Source organism: Haematobia irritans, chromosome 1, assembly GCF_050003625.1.
Source record: "Haematobia irritans isolate KBUSLIRL chromosome 1, ASM5000362v1, whole genome shotgun sequence".
In the NCBI taxonomy this organism is placed as follows: domain Eukaryota; kingdom Metazoa; phylum Arthropoda; class Insecta; order Diptera; family Muscidae; genus Haematobia; species Haematobia irritans.
Window position 1 is genome coordinate 10,459,085 of NC_134397.1, and position 21,195 is coordinate 10,480,279.

A 21,195-nucleotide genomic window follows, 5' to 3' on the forward strand; every position below is an offset into this window, starting at 1 on the left:
TATGGTATCGAAAATTTAGATCTACAAAGTGGTGCAGGGTATAATATAGTCGGCCCCGCCCGACTTTAGACTTTCCTTACTTGTTTTGTCCCTTCAAGATACCATTTTGGTAGTACTCCTTCGGCTTTGCCTCAAAATAGGCCTCAGTTTCGGCGATCACCTCTTCATTGCAGCCAAATTTTTTCCCTGCGAGCATCCTTTTGAGGTCTGAGAACAGGAAAAAGTCGCTGGGGCCAGATCTGGAGAATACCGTGGGTGGGGAAGCAATTCGAAGCCCAATTCATGAATTTTTGCCATCGTTCTCAATGACTTGTGGCACGGTGCGTTGTCTTGGTGGAATAACACTATTTTCTTCTTCATATATGGCCGTTTTGCCGCGATTTCGACCTTCAAACGCTCCAATAACGCCATATAATAGTCACTGTTGATGGTTTTTCCCTTCTCAAGATTCCATGCGCATCCCAAAAAACAGAGGCCATTACTTTGCCAGCGGACTTTTGAGTCTTTCCACGCTTCGGAGACGGTTCACCGGTCGCTGTCCACTCAGCTGACTGTCGATTGGACTCAGGAGTGTAGTGATGGAGCCATGTTTCATCCATTGTCACATATCGACGGAACAGCTGCAAACACAGCTCAGGATCATCAACACGTTGTTGTTTTTGGTCAAATGTGAGCTCGCGCGGCACCCATTTTGCACAGAGCTTCCGCATATCCATTATTGATATTGATGAATGATATGACCAACACGTTCCTTTGATATCTTTAAGGCCTCTGCTATCTCGATCAACTTCATTTTACGGTCATTCAAAATCATTTTGTGGATTTTTTTGATGTTTTCGTCGGTAACCATCTCTTTCGGGCGTCCACTGCGTTCACCGTCCTCCGTGCTCATTTCACCACGCTTGAATTTTGCATACCAATCAATTATTGTTGATTTCCCTCGCGCAGAGTCCGGAAACTCATTATCAAGCCAAGTGTTTGCTTCCACCGTATTTTTTCCCTTCAGAAAACAGTATTTTATCAAAACACGAAATTCCTTTTTTTCCATTTTTTTTCACAATAATAAAAGTTGCTTCACAAAAGCCACTCTATCTCACAAACTAATTGACTTACAGACGTCAAATTTTGACACGAATCATTTAAAGGTTGGTACTATATAAAAATAATATGCATTTAATACTAGCGACGCCATCTATGTATAATACCGGGGACTTATCAGCCAACCTGTTAGATTCTCTATAAAATGTCGCATATGGGAGCGAATAATATGTTGAGCTAAAACTATAAAAAAAAAGTCGCAAATCCAATTTTTGACTAAAAAGTTGAATATTCGCTTATTGCATTTTTGACATTTTTGTAAATCGTCTTTTTATGTTAATCATCAAAAATCCAACTTAATTAGGGATACAAAAGTCAAAAATCGATTAATTGACTTTTTGTTAAAAACAAAGTTTTAAGAAATCGACTTTCGATATTAGCCAAACTCGACTACTCTACCTACAAGTATGAATACAAAAGCAAATCGTCTCTCCAGAGTTGAAATTACATTTTTCTAATTTGCAAAATCGACTTACGTTTTTTTTTTTAAATCGAATAAAATCGAGGTTTGAAGATGGTTCAAATCAGCCAATCGAATTTTTATAATGAATAAAATCGACATATCATCATTTAATTAAAGATAGAAAAATCAAAGTTCGAATTTTTTGCCTAAACTAATTTTTAACAAGTATATACACTGTTAGAAAAATATGTTTTTCATATGTTCCGATATAAACAAAATGTGTTTCGGGCACGATTTTAAACCACAATATACTTAAGTGCGAATATGTAATGTTCCTAAACTAACACTAAATGTTTGGGACATCTATGTTAATATGTTAGAATATATTATGTTTGGGGCATGAATGTTTCATAAAAATAATATGTGTGAAAGTAAACATATATAAATTAACAAATTTCGAGTAAACATATATATGTTGTGATATTTTATTCAGAGAGCGACAAAAAGAGAGTATAGAGAAAGAAATAGAGGTGGAAACCGGGAGGGTTGACGAAAGATATCAACACAACAAAGCGAGAGAATGAAAAAAGAACAATTTCTGTGAAACCGCTTGTATGTTGTTTCGGAAAACTGTTTTATGATAAGGCTAAAAATTTGATATGCTTAAGTCTAAATATTATTTAATTTGAATAAAGAGAATAGACATTCGGAACCAAGAGAATAGACATTTGAAAAACAAACTGCATATGTTTTCGCCTTGAGAGCAGCATTTTATGTATGTGTGAACATGTGTTTTGTTTATCATTTTGGCATTATGGGCACAATTTTTCGTTAAAATAAATCACGGATCTTCATAAAAATAACGAAAGGGCACTATACTCTTTTTAGAGTTGGGACAGTAAAATGAAATAAGGAGGAAATAGTGAAAAATTACACAGTAAAATGTAAAAAACAAACTTTAGTCCCTCTTTATTAAAAAGTAGTCCACGAGGAGTTGACGGACACCCAAAAATATTAAAGCGGGCATTAAGTTCGAGTTTTACAGCTAAAACAATTTAAAAAGTTTATTTTCTTTAAAATGAATTATTAAAGAAAAATAAAAGGAATTTTAGAGCGATGGTGTTAAATGCTAGTAAAAAAATGTTCACTCCTAAATAAATTTATGTTTATATTATAAAATTATGTATGTATGTTTATACTCGACTCCACGTTCTTCTTTTGTTAGTTTTTGATTTCCTTCCAAATTTTAAAGTTTTGTACAAAAACAGTTTTTTTTTTTAAGTTGTTATTTTTGCAATAAAAAATAATATTTTATCCAAAAATCAGTCAATTTCGTTTATATCAAGCACTGTTACTGACTATAAATCTTTAAAAACACACATTTCGAAGTTTCATTCAAAAAAAATTAATATAGTATAAATATAAATGTTTTAATTTAAAAAAAAAAAAAAAAAATGTTCGGTCGGAGCAGGGATTGAACCCACGACCCTTTGTATGCAAGGCAGACATGCTAACCACTGCTCCACGTGGCAAACAAATGTATGTTTCTGTTAAATAATGTTATGTTTGCATGGGCTCGTGGGCGCTGCAAACTATGCTATATAAATGTAACTTAAAACGATAATTATCTACTGGTGACTATAACAGCTACGTAGCCCAGTGGATAGTGTGTTGGCTTACAAAGTGTATGGTCCTCGGTTCGATTCTCCGTGCAGGCGAAAGGTAAAATTTAAAAAATTTATAAAAGTGAATAATCTCTTCAACATTATTTGTATTACAGAAAAAGGTGCCAATAACTAAAAAATTTCGTGGAAGTGAAAATTACGAGTATGTTAGGGAATGAGCACAATCGTGTTTGGGAAAAATTCTTCCAAGCATATAATATTTTTGGCTCAAAATGCTTCCAAACATATAATATGTTCACATAAAACAAACATATTAATGTTTCGGCAGTATGCAATAATATATGTGCTTCCTGCAAAATATGTTTGGAACATATGTTAAAGAAGCGATTTTTTTTGAGGGTGTACGGCCGTAAGTTCGGCCAGGCCGAAGCTTATGTACCCTCCACCATGGATTGCGTAGAAACTTCTACTGAAGACTGTCATCCACAATCGAATTACTTGGGTTGCGGTAACACTTGCCGATGGCAAGGTATCTTAAAACTTCCTAACACCGTAATATATACCACATAGTCCATACGTGGTATATATTAAACTAAAAAAGGCCGATTAAATACGTATATAATTAAGTTTAAAGTTTCTTGTTGTTTTTTTGATCTCAGCTTAAAGCCATGCATTGACTAAACTACAAGTGTAGCTTAACCAACAGAGGAAAAGTATGCTTGTCAAATTTATTTGGGCAAAGCCCTATAGACTGCAAGATGGTTGGATGTACAGCTGTTTCGGAAGTTTCTATAGAAATAAAATTTTGACAAAATTTTCTATAGAAATAAAATTTTGACAAAATGTTCTATAGAAATAAAATTTTGACAAAATTTTCTATAGAAATAACATTTTGACAATGTTTTCTACAAAAATAAAATTTTGGTAGATTATTTTTGGCTCGAGTGGCAACCATGATAATGAACCGATAAGGACCAATTTTTGTGTGATTGGGGATCGCCTATATATAACTATAGACCGATATGGACCAATTTTGGCATGGTTATTAGCGGCCCTATACTAACACCACGTTGCAAATTTCAACCGGATCGGATGAATTTTGCTCCTCTAAGAGGCTCCGGAGATCACATCTGGGGAACGGTTTATATGGGGCTATATATAATTATGGACCGATATGGACCAATTCTTGCGTGTTTGTTGGAGACCACATTCTAAAACCACGTTCCAAATTTCAACCGGATCGGATGAATTTTCTCCTCCAAGAGGCTCCGGAGGACAAATCTGGGGATCGATTTATATGGGGGCTATATATAATTATGGACCGATATGGACCAATTTTGTCATGGTTGTTAGAGACAATATACTAGATACAATACAATATGTTAGAGACAATATACTACCAATCGACTTTTTATTGTGACCACAATCAAATAATCTTATTAGGGATACAAACGTCAAAAATCAAACTTGTTGTTAAGGTTTTTACCTTGTTGTTAAGGATAAGAGGATAATTATGGATACATAACTCGAAAATCGGATTTCTGGCTAATCGACTTTTTGTTAAAAAAAATCGTGGTCAAAATCGATTTGTGAATATTTTGAAAATCAACTTTTAGTGACAGCAATCGACTAATCAACCTCTAATTCGATATACACAAAAGTCAAAATTCGACTTCTTGTAAAAAATATTTATACAAATCGACTTTCTAAATAGACCAAAATTTACTAATCGACATTTAATTAGGCATACATAGTTCGACATTTTGTCTATTTTATAAAAAAAAGTGAATTCGAAGATGTGATTTTGAAATCTGCAAAATCGACTTGCACCCTATTTTGTTTTAATCGAGCAAAATCGACTTTTGATGTTCGAAATCAACCAATCGACCTTTTATAATTGTTAAGGTTAGTTTCAGTCGACAACTAATTAAGGGTTCGAAATACGAAAATCGAATTTTCGACTAATCGACTTTTTGTAAAAAACTGGTGTTCAAAATCGATTTATGAATATTTCAAAAATCACTTTTTAGTGACCACAATCGATTAGTCAATCTCAATTTCGATAAACAAAAGTCAAAAATCGAGTTTTTGTTAAAAAGTTTTTAAAAATCGATTATTTATATTGACCAACTAATTCGAAAATCGAAATTTTGGCTTATCGATTTTTTGTAATAAGATGAGTTTTGAAGCCCAGATTTTGTTAACTGCGAAATCGACTTTTGATGATAGTAAAAACGGCCAACTGAATTTTTTATAGTGACTAAAATCGACAAATTCAAATTTTACTTTTGTTTAAAACCGACTAATCGACATTTAATTGGGGATACACACTTCGACTTTCTGTAAGAGCGACTAGTTTTATTTTTAAATCGAGTAAAACCTTTCTTTTGCTCGAAATCGGCCAATCGACTTTTTATAACATAGTGATAAATCGACTAAAATCGACTTTTCGACTAATCGACGTTTGGTTAGGGTTAAATTAGGTTATAGATACAAAATCGAATTTTCGATTAATCGACTTGTCAAAAACAATCGTGAAGTCGAGTCTTTGTAATCTGCTAAATCGACGTATGCATTTTTTTGAAAATCGAGTCCAATCGACTTTTTATAGTGACCAAATTGACTAATTCAACATTTATTAGGGATATAAAGGTCAAAAACTGACTAATCGACTTCTTGTAAAAAAAAAACAACGAGCTCTTTCCGTCTCATCTCCCCAATAGGAATTAATCCGAAATTTAAGACCGACATACGTCCTACCTGTAATCAAAGGACATGTGATCATTTGTTAGCTTTTTCTTATGCTTACGGTATTCAGGTGTAATGCATGTGTTATACTATCCTCTTTGGATAAAATCCCCCATACCAACTACCAAATTTCTCCAGCCTGCCTCGTAAGCACCACCAGCATCCAAAATCTGTAACTGACAGTACTATTCATTGACGGCATATTCCCAAATGCTTGACACGTCAATTGTCATCCTCATTCGTATTCGTTCCTCGCTCACTCAGGGTATTGTTAGTCTATCTCACTGACACACAATGCCTTGATGGGCTGCTCGTGAAGTGCCATGGCAGTGAAGGCGGGCAGGCAGACATGGTAATGTTTTGTGGATGGATGTCGAACTCGAAGTGGATGTGGATGATGATGATGGCTTTGCGCGCCTCCACTCCATACGGATAACAACAATTGTGGAGTAGCATTTTGTTGAGTAGTCGATGGTGCTTGTTGACGCCGTTTGCAATTTAAATTGGAGCATCTTAATGTCGTTTAGCAATTCATGTAGCCAGCTTGCTAAGCTAGCTAGCTTGTTCGTCATTGTGTTCATGCAGGTTCGCGTCAACATGGGGGAACATGCGGAGCTACAAACATTTCCTCCTACCGCGGGCAAAAATTTCTGTATTCAAGTTAAAAACAAAAAAGTCTTCCCAATCTTCAATTTACTTTTGGAATAAGTGTTCCCAAGAAATAACAATTTGGAATGTTTATTTTATTTCCCCCTTCGAAATGTTCTTGTTCCAAACAAGGTCTGGTAAATGCAGCATTGTAAGTAGTCACAGAGTGAACTCAGGGATAAGAGTCCAATTAATTGTTTATCATTATCATTAATTAATGTCGAACTGCTAAATTGCTCCCTATAGGGAGTAATTGAACTTCAATAGGCCTTTATAGTGGAGAGACGTAATTTATGGTTGTTCGTGATGGGGGAAGGTGAAGCTGGTTGTATACTATTTGAATTTAATGGATGAGCAAATGTGAAATAAATGTGCCACATAGCATTAGGGATGTCAGTTCATGTGGTAGCTATGGCAAATATTTACAATGGGATTATAGATAATTACACGGGGAGCTCATGACAAGACCATCTATCGCAATCAACCCAAAAAATTGGGGCGAAATAATGAAACGGGGTTTTCGTTGTCGCCCTGGTTTTCCTGTCCTGATTCTGAAGACTTATGGACTAATGAGTACCCAAAAGTACGAAAATAAGTACAATTGTGTACCTAAAAAGTACCAAACCAAGTACAATATTATTAACTGTAATAACCACAATCTGTTTTGAATTTCCAACATCTTTGATTAGGCTACCTCGGTTACTAGGTCATGAATTTCCAATGAATTAGCTAAGTTTGCAATCATTTCTCCCAGTAAACACAGTACCTCATTACCCATTTGAGTTCATAAATTTAAATATAAATTCCGATAAATTTTTATCCTCCCCACTTGTTACAATAGATATGCACAAAGAAAGAAAAACGCAAAAATCCAGGTTTTCCTCTCGCCATGATTTTGAAGGCTTATGTACTGACGATCACTTTTTTATAAATGTGTTGCGGAGGTACCATGGTACCTTGTATACTCAAAAAGTACTAAAACAAGTACAACCCTAACTGTAATAATCGCGATATGTTTTGAATTTCCAATATCTCTGATTAGTCTACATCAACTATTGGATTTCCACTGCATCAGTTGAGTTCCCAACAATTACCCATAGGAAAAATTGTACCCCATGACACATTTGGTACCTTGTACAGTGTTCTATGAGTTCATATATTGAAATATGAGAACCAATAATTATTTAGCGTCGCCATCTAAAACAATAGCATTTCGTAATTTATTCTACAAAACTTCAACTGCATATGTGTGTTGCGGAGGTACCATGGTACCTTGTGTATTCAAAAAGTATCAAAAAAGTACAATAGTAGCATGATCTGTAAGATTCATGAGCTGTTTTGAATTTCCAATAGTCCCGAATAGTCTACCTCATTTAGTAAGTCATGAATTTCCACTGAATCAATTGAGTTCGCAACCATTACCCTCAGGAAAAATTGTACCATTTGGTACCTTTTGCAATTTTCTTTGAATTCCTATACTAGAACATGAGTGCCGATAATTATTTAGCATCGTCATCTAAAACAATAGCATTTCGTAGTTCATTGTACAAAATTTCAACTGCCGGTATTTCAGCCAGATCGGATCTGTGCGGGTTCCCAACCATTGAACCCAGAAAAAATTCTACCACGTGACATTTTTGGAACCTTTTACAATATTTTTTTTTTTTGAGACCCGTTATATAATTAGCATCGCCATCTAATTAAACATCATTTCGTAGTTCATTCTACAAAACATCAACTGCCGATATTTCAGCTACATCGTATCGGATTTTTATCCAGTATGGTAGCGGGTATGTTTTTACAACAATCTTTGAAATCTAAAATTAAAATATTAAGGCCAATAAATAGTCATTCTCGTCCCTTGATACAATAGATACGAAGAGAGAAGAAAGGATCCTGGTTTTCCGGTTGCTCGGATTTTGAAGGCTTATGGACTGGTGTTCATTTTTTTTCGTTTAATAATTAAAGTGTCGTGGGGTACAATAGTACCTTGTGTACTCAATAAGTATCAAAACAAGTACAATAGTAGCATAATAAAAAAACTGAACCTGGATTTCCTGTTGCCATGATTCTGAAGGATTATGGACTGATGTTCATTTTACATTTATATATCGCGGGGGTACCATCGTACCTTGTGTACTCAAAAACTACCAAAAAAAGTACAATAGTTGCAAGAGCTGAAATAACGATGAGCTGTTTTGGATTTCCAATATGTCCGCGTAGTCTGCCGCGGTTTCTATGAATTCCAATGTATGAGCTGAGTTCCCAACCTTTGAACTCAGGAAAACCGTACCCCCAACAAATTTGGTACTTTTTCAACTTTCTTTGAGTTTATAAATTAAAATATGAATGTAGATAAATATTTAATATCTCCGCGTGATACAATGAAAACACAGATAGGTTTTCTCGTCGCTCTGATTCTGACTGGCGTTCATGTTTTCATTTATGTAGAGGGGGTACCACGCTACTGTGGGTACTTAAAAGGAACCAAAACAAGTATAATAGTAGCATAAACAGCAATAACCATAAGCTGTTTTCGATTTCCTACCTCGCCTTCTAGGACATCGTTTTCCAAAGAACCAACTGAGTTCCCAACCATTTTCGCCAGGACCCATAACTCATATGAAACAGTGTTGTCAGATTAGGAGATGTTTCCCCAAACTGAGGTTTTTTTGTCTCGTGGTTGGGGATATTTTTTGGACTTTGGGCATCTGGAGATGAAGCCGTGGTTTGGGAAATTTTCTGGGGGATACAGTAATCCCTCGATTTACGTCGTCTCGGTTTACATTGTTTCGATTTACGTCGTCAAATTCCGGAACCAATCACGATGTAACAGGTTGGCTGATAAGTCCCCGGTCTAACAAAGAAAAGCACATTTTTTTGTCAAAATTCGTTTTTATTATTCAACCTAGTTCCCTTCAAGAGCGATACAACGATAAACGGACCCCAAAATTTGGCTTGCGAGGCCTCTAAGAGAAGCAAATTTCATCCGATCCGGCTGAAATTTGGTACTTGGTGTTAGTATATGGTCTCTAACAACCATGCAAAAAGTGGTCCACATCGGTCCATAATTATATATAGCCCCCGATTTGGCTTGCGAGGCCCCTAAGAGAAGCAAATTTCATCCGATCCGGCTGAAATTTGGTACATGGTGTTAGTATATGGTCTCTAACAACCATGCAAAAATTGGTCCACATCGGTCCATAATTATATATAGCCCCCATATAAACCGATCCCCCGATTTGGCTTGCGACGCCTCTAAGAGAAGCAAATTTCATCCGATCCGACTGAAATTTGGTATATGGTGTTAGTATATGGTCTCGAACAACCATGCAAAAATTGGTCCACATCGGTCCATAATTATATATAGCCCCCATATAAACCGATCCCCCGATTTGGCTTGCGAGGCCCCTAAGAGAAGCAAATTTCATCCGATCCGGCTGAAATTTGGTACATGGTGTCAGTATATGGTCTCTAACAACCATGCAAAAATTGGTCCACATCGGTCCATAATTATATATAGCCCCCATATAAACCGATCCCCCGATTTGGCTTGCGACGCCTCTAAGAGAAGCAAATTTCATCCGATCCGACTGAAATTTGGTATATGGTGTTAGTATATGGTCTCGAACAACCATGCAAAAATTGGTCCACATCGGTCCATAATTATATATAGCCCCCATATAAACCGATCCCCCGATTTGGCTTGCGAGGCCTCTAAGAGAAGCAAATTTCATCCGATATGGCTGAAATTTGGTACGTGATGTTAGTATATGGTCTCTAACAACCATGCAAAAATTGGTCCACATCGGTTCATAATTATATATAGCCCCCATATAAACCGATCACCAGATTTGTCCTCCGGAACCTCTTGGAAGACCAAAATTCATCTGATTCAGTTGAAATTTGGTACGTGGTGTTAATATATGGCCTCAAACTCCCATGCAAAAATTGGTTGATATCGGTCCATAATTATATATAGGCCCCATATAAACCGATCCTCAGATTTGACCTCCAGAGCCCCTTGGAAGAGCAAACTACTTCCCATTCGGTTGAAATTTGGTACGTGATGTTAGTATATGGTATCCAACAACCATGCAGGAATAAGAAGTTTTAAGATACCACAACCCAAGTAATTCGATTGTGGATTGTAAGATTCGGCCTGGCCGAACTTGCGGCGGTATATACTTGTTCTTCTTCATATGGGGTCGTTTTGCCGCGATTTCGACCTTCAAACGCTCCAATAACGCCATATAATAGTCACTGTTGATTGTTTTTCCCTTCTCAAGATAATCGATAAAAATTATTCCATGCGCATCCCAAAAAACAGAGGCCATTACTTTGCCAGCGGACTATTGAGTCTTTCCACGCTTCGGAGACGGTTCACCGGTCGCTGTCCACTTAGCCGACTGCCGATTGGACTCAGGAGTGTAGTAATGGAGCCACGGTTCATCCATTGTCACATATCGACGGAAAAACTCGGGTGTATTATGAGTTAACAGCTGCAAACACCGCTCAGAATCATTAACAAGTTGTTGTTTTTGGTTAAATGTGAGCTCGTGCGGCACCCATTTTGCACAGAGCTTCCGCATATCCAAATATTGATGAATGATATGACCAACACGTTCCTTTGATATCTTTAAGGCCTCTGCTATCTCGATCAACTTCATTTTACGATCATTAAAAATCATTTTGTGGATTTTTTTGATGTTTTCGTCGGCAACCACCTCTTTCGGGCGTCCACTGCGTTCATCGTCCTCCGTGCTCATTTTACCACGCTTGAATTTCGCATACCAATCAATTATTGTAGATTTCCCTGGGTCAGAGTACGGAAACGCATTACCAAGCCAAGTGTTTGCTTCCACCGTATTGTTTCCCTTCAGAAAACAGTATTTTATCAAAACACGAAATTCCTTTTTTTCCATTTTTTCACAATAACAAAAGTTGCTTCACAAAAGACGCTCTATCTCGCAAACTAATTGACTTACAGACGTCAAATTTTGACACGAATCATTTGAAGGTTGGTACTATATAAAAATAATATGCATTTAATACTAGGGACGTCATCTATGTGTCAGACCGGGGACTTATCAGCCAACCTGTTATATCGAGGGATTACTGTATTTCCAAATATGAAAAGTGTCCCACTTCGATTACTACTTGTGGTTATATCCGTTCCCGTTGTCTTGTAATCTTTTTTTTTTAATCCAATTTAAATCTATTTTAGTTCGTGGAATTATTATATTTTGAGAAACTTTTCTTGGCTGTAATAATGTTTTGAGTACCTTAGATAAACGAACCCAAAAAGGCGGAACAATTATACACAAATGAAGCATAAAGATTTACTAAATTCGCGTCTCCCACAAAAAAGTCAAGAATTTCTTAAAATCGGTACATTTTACCAATAATGTACCCATTATGACCCCTATATGGTTCTAAAGAAATTTTAGCAATTTTCAACTCCAATTTTATCACTCAAACCTGGAAATTTTCTTTACAAGGGAAAAATGTCACATGCCTCCTGTGAAAAAGTAACTTTGTGCTCTTGAAACTTGTTTGGGGTGATCATTTTCTTTCTCTGAGTGTTCATTTTTCTTTGGTTATTTTTCATGGGGAAAAATATTTCGGTTGATGATTTTTTGGGGATATATTTTCGAATTTTTGGGGATCTCTCTTGAAAAAATGTGGCAACTGTGATATGAAATTTGGAAATTTCTCTCCAAATAAGTAGAAAATGTCTATGCAGCAAATATAAAACATAACATAACCTGAATCCGAATTACACAGTTCTTATGTCGCCCATTGCTAGACATAACCATCATCATTTGATTCGGTCTAGGCTTGAATGTTCCTTCAGTAAAACGGAAAAAGTACCTTTTGGCTTAAAACAGTACTTTTTCGAAGCTAATTCAGTACAATTTCTAGTACACTAATTAACATCCCTGACATATACACATAATAATTTGAATTTTCACTCTCTCTCTCTCTTTCTCCCTCTCTGTTTCTTTCTCTTTACAGATGCTCTCAAAATTCTTGGATGCTTACAAAATTGGTGCCATCTATTGGCCATGTGTACAAACAGTGAACTTTGCATTTGTACCACTCAAAAATCAAGTGGTCTTTACATCGTTCTTTAGCATGATCTGGACAACATTTTTGGCGTATATTAAACAAATGGAACTACCTACAGTGGATGTGGATCATCATATGGAATTCCATATGGATTTTCATATTTTGGACTTTCATGTACATTTCTAGGATAACCAAATTAACACCCGCACATACACACGAACGAATTTATTATAATGAAAAACAAAAATTGTTATCTTAAAATCAATTAATAGGTCAATTTTACTAATCTAAGTATCCATAGTTTAATGTTAAAATGGTATAGTTTTTTTTAAATAAAATTTTCAATGAATAACATACATTAATGTTTTTGGTATTAATTTTGTATTGGGGAATCTAAAAAAGGGTAGCACTATACACTCAATAAAAAGTGAACCCTCTATGGCAAACAATTTAACATAATTTTATTTGATGGAATTATTGTGTGTTTGGGAAAATTTCCTTGAATTTAATAATTTTTTGAGTAAATGAACTAAAATGAACAAAAATTCCCTTCCTGGTGGGTTCACTGTTTTTTGAGGGTATGGATATCAATATTAGGTGGATGAAAAAAAAAAACAACCATTAAACCCTCTGCATGGACCTTTTTTGTATTTATTTAATTCACCAAATTCACCAAATCTCTCTCTCTCTCTCTCTTTCTTTCTCTTAGATAAATTCCATCTCCACTTTTCCCAATCACAATTATATCACAGATCATGATTATTCAATGGTTATTCCAATGAGAAGGGCAATTAGAAGTAAGAACTGAAATTATGTTCCCTACTCATGCCATTACCACTACTAATGCCAGTCATTTACCTACGAACGAAAATTACCACGGAATTTCACAATTAATGGTTGCGTGCACAGGAAACACTTCAATCGTTCTGTTCGTTCAATGGGAAGTAATTAAAGAATTTTAATGAAAACCGTTTTTGAAATTAAATTACGTTACGTGCTAGTCGCGTTACGTGTGCTATTCCGACAGAAGTAGTTAGCACAAAGTATGATGGGATTGGCAATTAGACATTTGCCAACAAATCTCAGTGGTACACTGAAAAAACAGTGAACCCACCAGGAAGAAAACTTTCGGTTAATTTTAGAAAATTTTGAATATTTGTAGAAAATTTTAACTTAACAGTATTACAAACGTTGGCATCACGCAGATGTCATAAAAATAAGTAAATATTTTTCGACAAATTCAGTAAAATTTATTAGACATAACTAAGTTTTTTCACTTGTTAAAGAAAATTTTGTAGTTTGAAGGAAAAACTTGGAGTTCAAAATTGCAAGAATGTCTTTAGTGACATACGAAGTTCATGATGGACGCATTTTTTCGTAAAATTTACAAATTTAAAGAAATACTGAACTATTTTCTGGAAGACACGAATTTCGTTAATCTTTATGCTTCATTTATGTATATTTTTTCCTCGGTTTAAGTTAATTTAACTAACGTACACAAAAAATTATTAGAATAAAGGAATCATTCTCCAAACATAATAATTCCATAAACTAAAATAAAGTTAAATTGGCTTTAGTGAAATAGAGAGTTCACTTTTTTTTGAGTGTAGTGGAAAGGGTCAAATTAAATTGGCAAAGAAAGTTTGTTGTTTTATATGCAAAATTGTGGCTAATAAAGTGAGGGTAAATAAAGATAATGATTTTTAGTACAATACCAAGGGTTGCTATACACTGAAAAAAAAAAACGCAAGTCCGGCTCCAAAGATTTTGCCTTTATAACTAATGATTTTGGTTTTGGTTCCGAGCCAAAGAAGCAGAGAATTGAAATAAGGATCCAATTCTCTTTTAAATTTGCGTTTTGCGGACTTGATTCTAGGAAACAAATTTTAATCTATTAATTTTAAGCTTTTTAATTTTTAAGCGTTTTTTTCATGTGCTATGAAAGTCCTTCAAAAATGTGTCAGCTTAAATTTCCAAAATCCAGGCTAGACTTCGAGTAGAAATTATACTAGGTTTCAAGTAAAAAACATTTTTAAAAATATATCGTATTTTTAAATACCTTTTTGCTTTGTTGTCAAGATACAAAAAAGTCAACAAACCTAAAGACGATTTCTTTTATTTTAAAGAATTTTTCAGAATTGCAACAACATTCTCTTTCATGTGAAGATACCCATTTTGAAGTCGATTCACTTGTCCTTATACTTTAGAACAAAACGATTTCATTGAAAAGTTTATGGACTTTTGGACAAGGAAAACAACTTTCTATGGGAGATATGCGTCTTCTATGATAAGGAAAATTCGCATTCGCATTCGTAAGGACATGAAATCTTTGGCCTCACGACAATATTTTTTCAGTATTGGCAAAGCTATGACACTACGTACGAAGGCCGTTCTGTGCTATTTGGCCCATTCCCGGAGTAGCGCCGTCTTCAGATGACCGACAATACCCTTGCAGGCATGTCAAGTTCGAAGATGGGCTATATCGGTCCAAGTTTTGATATAGTCCCCATATAAACCGACCTCCCGATTTGGGGTCTTATCCATTTTGCCTGAAATTGGAAATCTAGCGGTATTTTGAGGACCATCAAAAAGTATATTGAAAATGGTACCTATCGGTCCATGTTTTGGTATAGCCCCCATATGGACCGATTTCCCGATTTTGCTTCTTGGGCGTCTAGAAATTGTATTTTCTATCCGATTTGCCTGAAGTTGAAAATCTAGAGGTATTTTAAGACCACAAATCGGTGTATCGAAAATGGGGGGTACCAGTCCATGTTTTGGTATAGCCCCCATATAGACCGATCTCCCGATTTTACTTATTGGGCGTCTAGAAACTATATTAATGATCCGATTTGCTTGATATTGGAAATCTAGAGGTATTTTGGGACCATACAGAGATGTGTCAAAAATGGTCAGTATCGGTCCATGTTTTGGTATAGCCCCCATATGGACCGATTTCCCAATTTTGCTTCTTGGGCGTCTAGAGTGTATTTTCTCTCCGATTTGCTTGAAATTGAAAATCAAGAGGTATTTTAGGACCACAAATTGGTGTGTTGAAATGGTGTAGCCCCCATATAGACCGATTTCCCGATTTTACTTCTTGGACTTCTAAATCCGTAGTTTTTATCTAATTTGCCAGAAATTAGAAATCTATGTTAGAGGTATTTTAAGACCTTAAAGAGGTGTGTCAAAAATGGTCCGTATAAAGGGTGATGCGGTCAAAATTTGGTCAAGGGAAAACGCGTGTAAATCGGTGAAATCATTTATTTAAAAAATCAAATTAAATTTCATTTTCAAGTTCAATTAGAAAATTCAGGAAAAATATTCAGTTAGTCTTTCGCTTTTCCAAATCCGAATTGCCGGGCTTCACGCTTGACACCTGACATCAGATTTTGTGCAGCCACCTTGTCCACCTTCTTCGCCGCAGAAAGCCAGTTTGCCTTGAACTGCTGCTCGTCCTTAGCAGTTTTTTTTTTTTTTTGGTCTTCTTTAGGTTCCGCTTGACAATAGCCCAGTATTTCTCAATTGGGCGGAGCTCTGGCGTGTTGGGAGGGTTCTTGTCCTTGGGAACCACCTGCACGTTATTGGCGGCGTACCACTCCATGGCCTTTTTACCGTAATGGCAAGATGACAAATCCGGCCAAAACAGTACGGAACAACCGTGATTTTCAGGAAAGGCAGCAGACGTTTATTCAAACACTCTTTCACGTAAATTTCTTGGTTGACAGTCCCGGAAGCTATGAAAATGCTGCTTTTCAAGCCACAGGTACAGATGGCTTGCCCAACCAGATATTTCTTTGCGAACTTTGACAGTTTTATGTGCTTGAAAATATCTGCTACCTTTCCCCTTCCTTTTGCCGTATAAAACTCCTGTCCCGGCAGCTGCTTGTAGTCGGCTTTGACGTAGGTTTCGTCGTCCATTACCATGCAGTCAAACTTCGTCAGCATCGTCGTGTACAGCCTCCGGGATCGCGCTTTGGCCGTCGTATTTTGTTTATCATCGCGATTTGGAGTCACTACCTTCTTGTAAGTCGATAGTCCGGCTCGTTTTTTGGCTCGATGCACGGTTGTAGACGATACACCCAGCTTATTTTCGGCATCTCGGAGAGAGAGGTTAGGGTTTCGCTTGAAACTACCGGCAGCTCTCTTTGTCGTCTCAGCGGCTTCCGGTTTTCGATTTCCCCCCGATCCAGACTTCCTGGCTGTCGACAAACGTTCCCCAAACACTTTAATTAAATTTGTAACGGTTGATTTGGCAACTTTTAGCGATGCGAGTAGCTCGGATTTTCGCGATGCGCGAGCAAAATTTTGATACGCTGCTCATCTTGCTTGGATGGCATTTTGACAACTGAAGAGTGAATTCCAAAATCAAAATAGGAGCAACATTATACACAACTTCAAAATGAGGGGTGTTCAGGTTTTTTAAATGCATAATTGAAAGAAATACGTCAATCTTATATTGACCAAATTTTAACCGTATCACCCTTTTTTATATTTGGTTCATGGTGGTGGGTATTTAAGATTTGGCCCGGCCGAACTTACTGTTTACATGGATACAAACAATTTCCTTCGTTAACTAATTCTGATATATTTCACTCCTTGGTTGAATTTGTTAAATTAGGTATAATTAGCTTCAAATAGGCCAAGAAGGGATTTTATATGACAAATTAATCAGCAATCTATCATAGCAATAATGTATATAGGGAACCCCCTTTCTCCTCCCCTCTCTCCTACCCTACTTCAAAAATTCGTGCTCTAATTGCATACAATTATTATTATGTTAAGGTAAGTCGCCTGGAAGATAACATGTGCCCTTAATAAATGTTGATATTTATCAAAAGTACAGACTTTTATATAAAAAAAAAATAATTAGAGGCAACAAAAAAATGTGAAAAAAATATTAAGGAAGTAAATTATGGACATTGCTTACACCAGCATAAATTGAAAACATTATTGGCCATCCACCAAAAAGGCCAAAACAATTGGAAACGTAACAGCCAAACAATTTAGGTGATTAGGGGTAATTATGGCCATGCTCTGGCACCATCGTCTGCTTTTGCTGAAACATTTTGGGTGAATGAATCACACAATGACGGTGATGATGATGATTAATATACAGTTGGCGCATAAGTTGGGCGCCAGAAGACTTAGGAATGAAATATAGTCTGATTGTGTGCCCCCCCCCCCCCCCCCCACATTTTTCAGTTACTTCAGGGAAATCAGGAATAATTATACAGGTCATTCAAATTACTAGTTGGAATTAAGGTAATGAAATTAAATAAAAATTGTGATTTAATTCCATCAGTTAAACATGGTAGTCACTCTCAACGCAAACTTAAATTTCCAATGAAATTTCTTCCCACTTTAATGGTGCGTACTATGATATGATTCTGTGCTGAAAACCACTCGAATTTATTAATACCAAAAGATAGAAAGTTTGGCAAACAATGCCTTCGATATAATTACAGTGAAACCATCAAATCTCCCAATGCCAACTCAGAAAAGCGGACACCTTTCAAATGTGGACAACTTAGTCTGTCAAAATGTGGACCACATTTTGGTGACCTTGGAAGTTTGCATTTATTTAGGAATTTTTTTTTATAAAACTCAAACATAAAAATCGAACAGTCGATTTTGAAAATTATTTTTTGACCCACTATCGATTAGTTGTAATGTCGTGTGTGCGGCTTATAAAAGCCAAATTATTCCAAGCCAATGTCCTCGCACAAAACAATAAAATAAATAATAAATCTCATTTCACATGTTTCTTCTAATTAATAAAAGAACTAAACCAACGCATGATAGTGAGGGGTGCACAATGCAAGGGATTTGGTATTACCAGCATGATAAATCCCAGAGACATTGTTCAAGATTAGTAGCGTCAGCCATTTATCATCGTCAGACACCAGCAAATGGTGAAACACCAACCAGGCACCCTTCTTCATTATCCTTGTTTCCTATGAAAAACCACACCAAACGATAAAAATATCCAAGACAACGAAAGCAACAAAAACTCATAAAACTGTTTAATTTTTGGTACCATGAAACTCATTTAGCGTGTGTGTGTGCGTGTGATGGCAATAGAGATTAAAAAGGCGGCTTTATTGAAAATAAGAAATTTTGAAAACGAAGTAGTAGTTAATAACGAAGTAGTAGCTAATATGGATGGAATCTTATATTTATAGAGGGTGATTTTTTATACTCTCCACCATAGGATGGGGGGTATATTAACTTTAACATTCCGTTTGTAACACATCGAAATATTGCTCTAAGACCCCATAAAATATGTATATTCTGGGTCGTGGTGAAATTCTGAGTTCAGATTGACTCAGAATTTCACCACGATGTCCGTCCGTCTGTTGAAATTACGCTAACTTCCGAACGAAACCAGCTATCGACTTGAAACTTGGCACAAGTAGTTGTTATTGATGTAGGTCGGATGGTATTGCAAATGGGCCATATCGGTCCACTTTTACGTATAGCCCTCTATAACCGGACCCCCAAATTTGGCTTGCGAGGCCTCTAAGAGAAGCAAATTTCATCCGATCCGGCTGAAATTTGGTACATGGTGTTAGTATATGGTCTCTAACAACCACGCAAAAATTGGTCCACATCGGGCCATAATTATATATAGCCCCCATATAAACCGATCCCCCGATTTGGCTTGTGGAGCCTTTAAGAGAAGCCAATTTCATCCGATCCGGCTGAAATTTGGTACATGCTGTTAGTATATGGTCTCTAATGAGCATGCAAAAATTGGTCCACATCGGCCTATAATTATATATAGCCCCCATATAAACCGATCACCAGATTTGACCTCCGGTGCCTCTTGGAAGACCAAAATTTATCTGATTCAGTTGAAATTTGGTACGTGGTGTTAATATATAGCCTCAAACACCCATGCAAAAATTGGTCGAAATCGGTCCATAATTTTTTATAGCCCCCATATAAACCGATCCCCAGATTTGACCTCCGGAGCCCCTTGGAAGAGCAAAATTCATCCGATCCCGCTGAAATTTGGCACATGGTGTTAGTATATGGTCTCTAACAACCATGCAAAAATTGGTCCACATCGGCCTATAATTATATATAGCCCCCATATAAACCGATCACCAGATTTGACCTCCGGAGCCTCTTGGAAGACCAAAATTGATCTGATTCAGTTGAAATTTGGTACGTGCTGTTAATATATGGCCTCAAACACCCATGCAAAAATTGGTCGAAATCGGTCCATAATTTTTTATAGCCCCCATATAAACCGATCCCCAGATTTGACCTCCGGAGCCCCTTGGAAGAGCAAAATTCATCCGATCCCGCTGAAATTTGGCACATAGTGTTAGTATATGGTCTCTAACAACCATGCAAAAATTGGTCCACATCGGTCCATACTTATATATAGCCCCCATATAAACCGATCCCCCGATTTGGCTTGCGGAGCCTCTAAGAAAAGCAAATTCCATCCGATCCGGCTGAAATTTGGTACATAGTGTTAGTATATGGTCTCTAGCAACCGTGCAAAAATTGGTCCACATCGGTCCATAATTATATATAGCCCCCATATAAACCCCCCGATTTCGCTTGCGGAGTCTCTAAGAGAAGCAAATTTCATCCGATCCGGCTGAAACTTGGTACATAGTGTCAGCATATGATCTCTAACAACCATGCAAAAATCGGTCAACATCGGTCCATAATTATATATAGCCCCCATATAAACCGATCCCCAGATTTGACCTCCGGAGCACCTTGGAAGAGCAAAATTCAACCGACTCGGTGTAAATTTGGTACGTTATGTTAGTATATGGTATCCAACAACCATGCAGGAATTGGTTCATATCAGTCCATAATTATATATAACGTCCATATCAACCGATCCCCAGATTAGACGTCCGGTGCCTTTTGGAGAAGCAAAATTCATCCGATCTGGTTGAAATTTGGTACGTGGTGGTAGTATAGATATTTAACAACCATGCCAAAAGTTGTCCATATCAGTCCATAATCATATATAGCCCCCATATAAACCGATCCCGAGATTTGGTTTTGGATCCACTCGGAGGAGCAAATTTCATCCGAGTCAGTTGAAATTTGGTACATTGTGCTAGTATATGGCCGTTAATAACCATGCCTAACTAGGTCCATATCTGTTTATAGTTATATATAGCCATCAGATAAATCGATCCCCAATCACACAAAAATTGGTCCATATCAACACTCAAAAAAAAAGTTTACTTGGATCCAAAGATTTTGACCTTCCCTTAAGGATTTTAGTATTGATTCCGAGCCAAAGATGCGGCTCATTTAAAATAAAGATATTTTTTACGGACCTCCCTGGTTTTAAATCTAGGATCAATAAAATTAAAATTGGATACAGTTTTTATTTTCGTTTTGCGATATAATAATAAAGGTATTTAGGTACAAACAAATTCCAATTTCAAAATCCAAATTATGCCAGGTACTTCAAAGTAACAACAGTTTTCCTAATGCTAAAAAAAACTTTAAACCAAAGATGTAAATCCTTAAAATAAGTCGTAGCCTATATTTGAAGCGTTTTTATCTTAAATTTAAAAATTCAATATGTGAGTTGAGTTAAAGACGATTTCTTTA

The 21,195-nt window shown here is 36.4% G+C and overlaps 1 protein-coding gene across 1 annotated transcript in view; it reads left to right on the plus strand.

The window, feature by feature from the left end:
* The window catches only part of plh (pasang lhamu), an 83,614-nt gene extending 70,664 nt beyond the window's left edge, over positions 1 to 12,950 (plus strand). Inside the window, exon 4 of the mRNA XM_075289184.1 lies at positions 12,541 to 12,950. Within this exon, the coding sequence (XP_075145299.1) occupies positions 12,541 to 12,780 (240 nt within the window). The 3' untranslated portion in view covers positions 12,781 to 12,950. The remainder of the gene's footprint in view (positions 1 to 12,540) is intronic.
* The last annotated feature ends 8,245 nt before the right edge of the window (positions 12,951 to 21,195 follow it).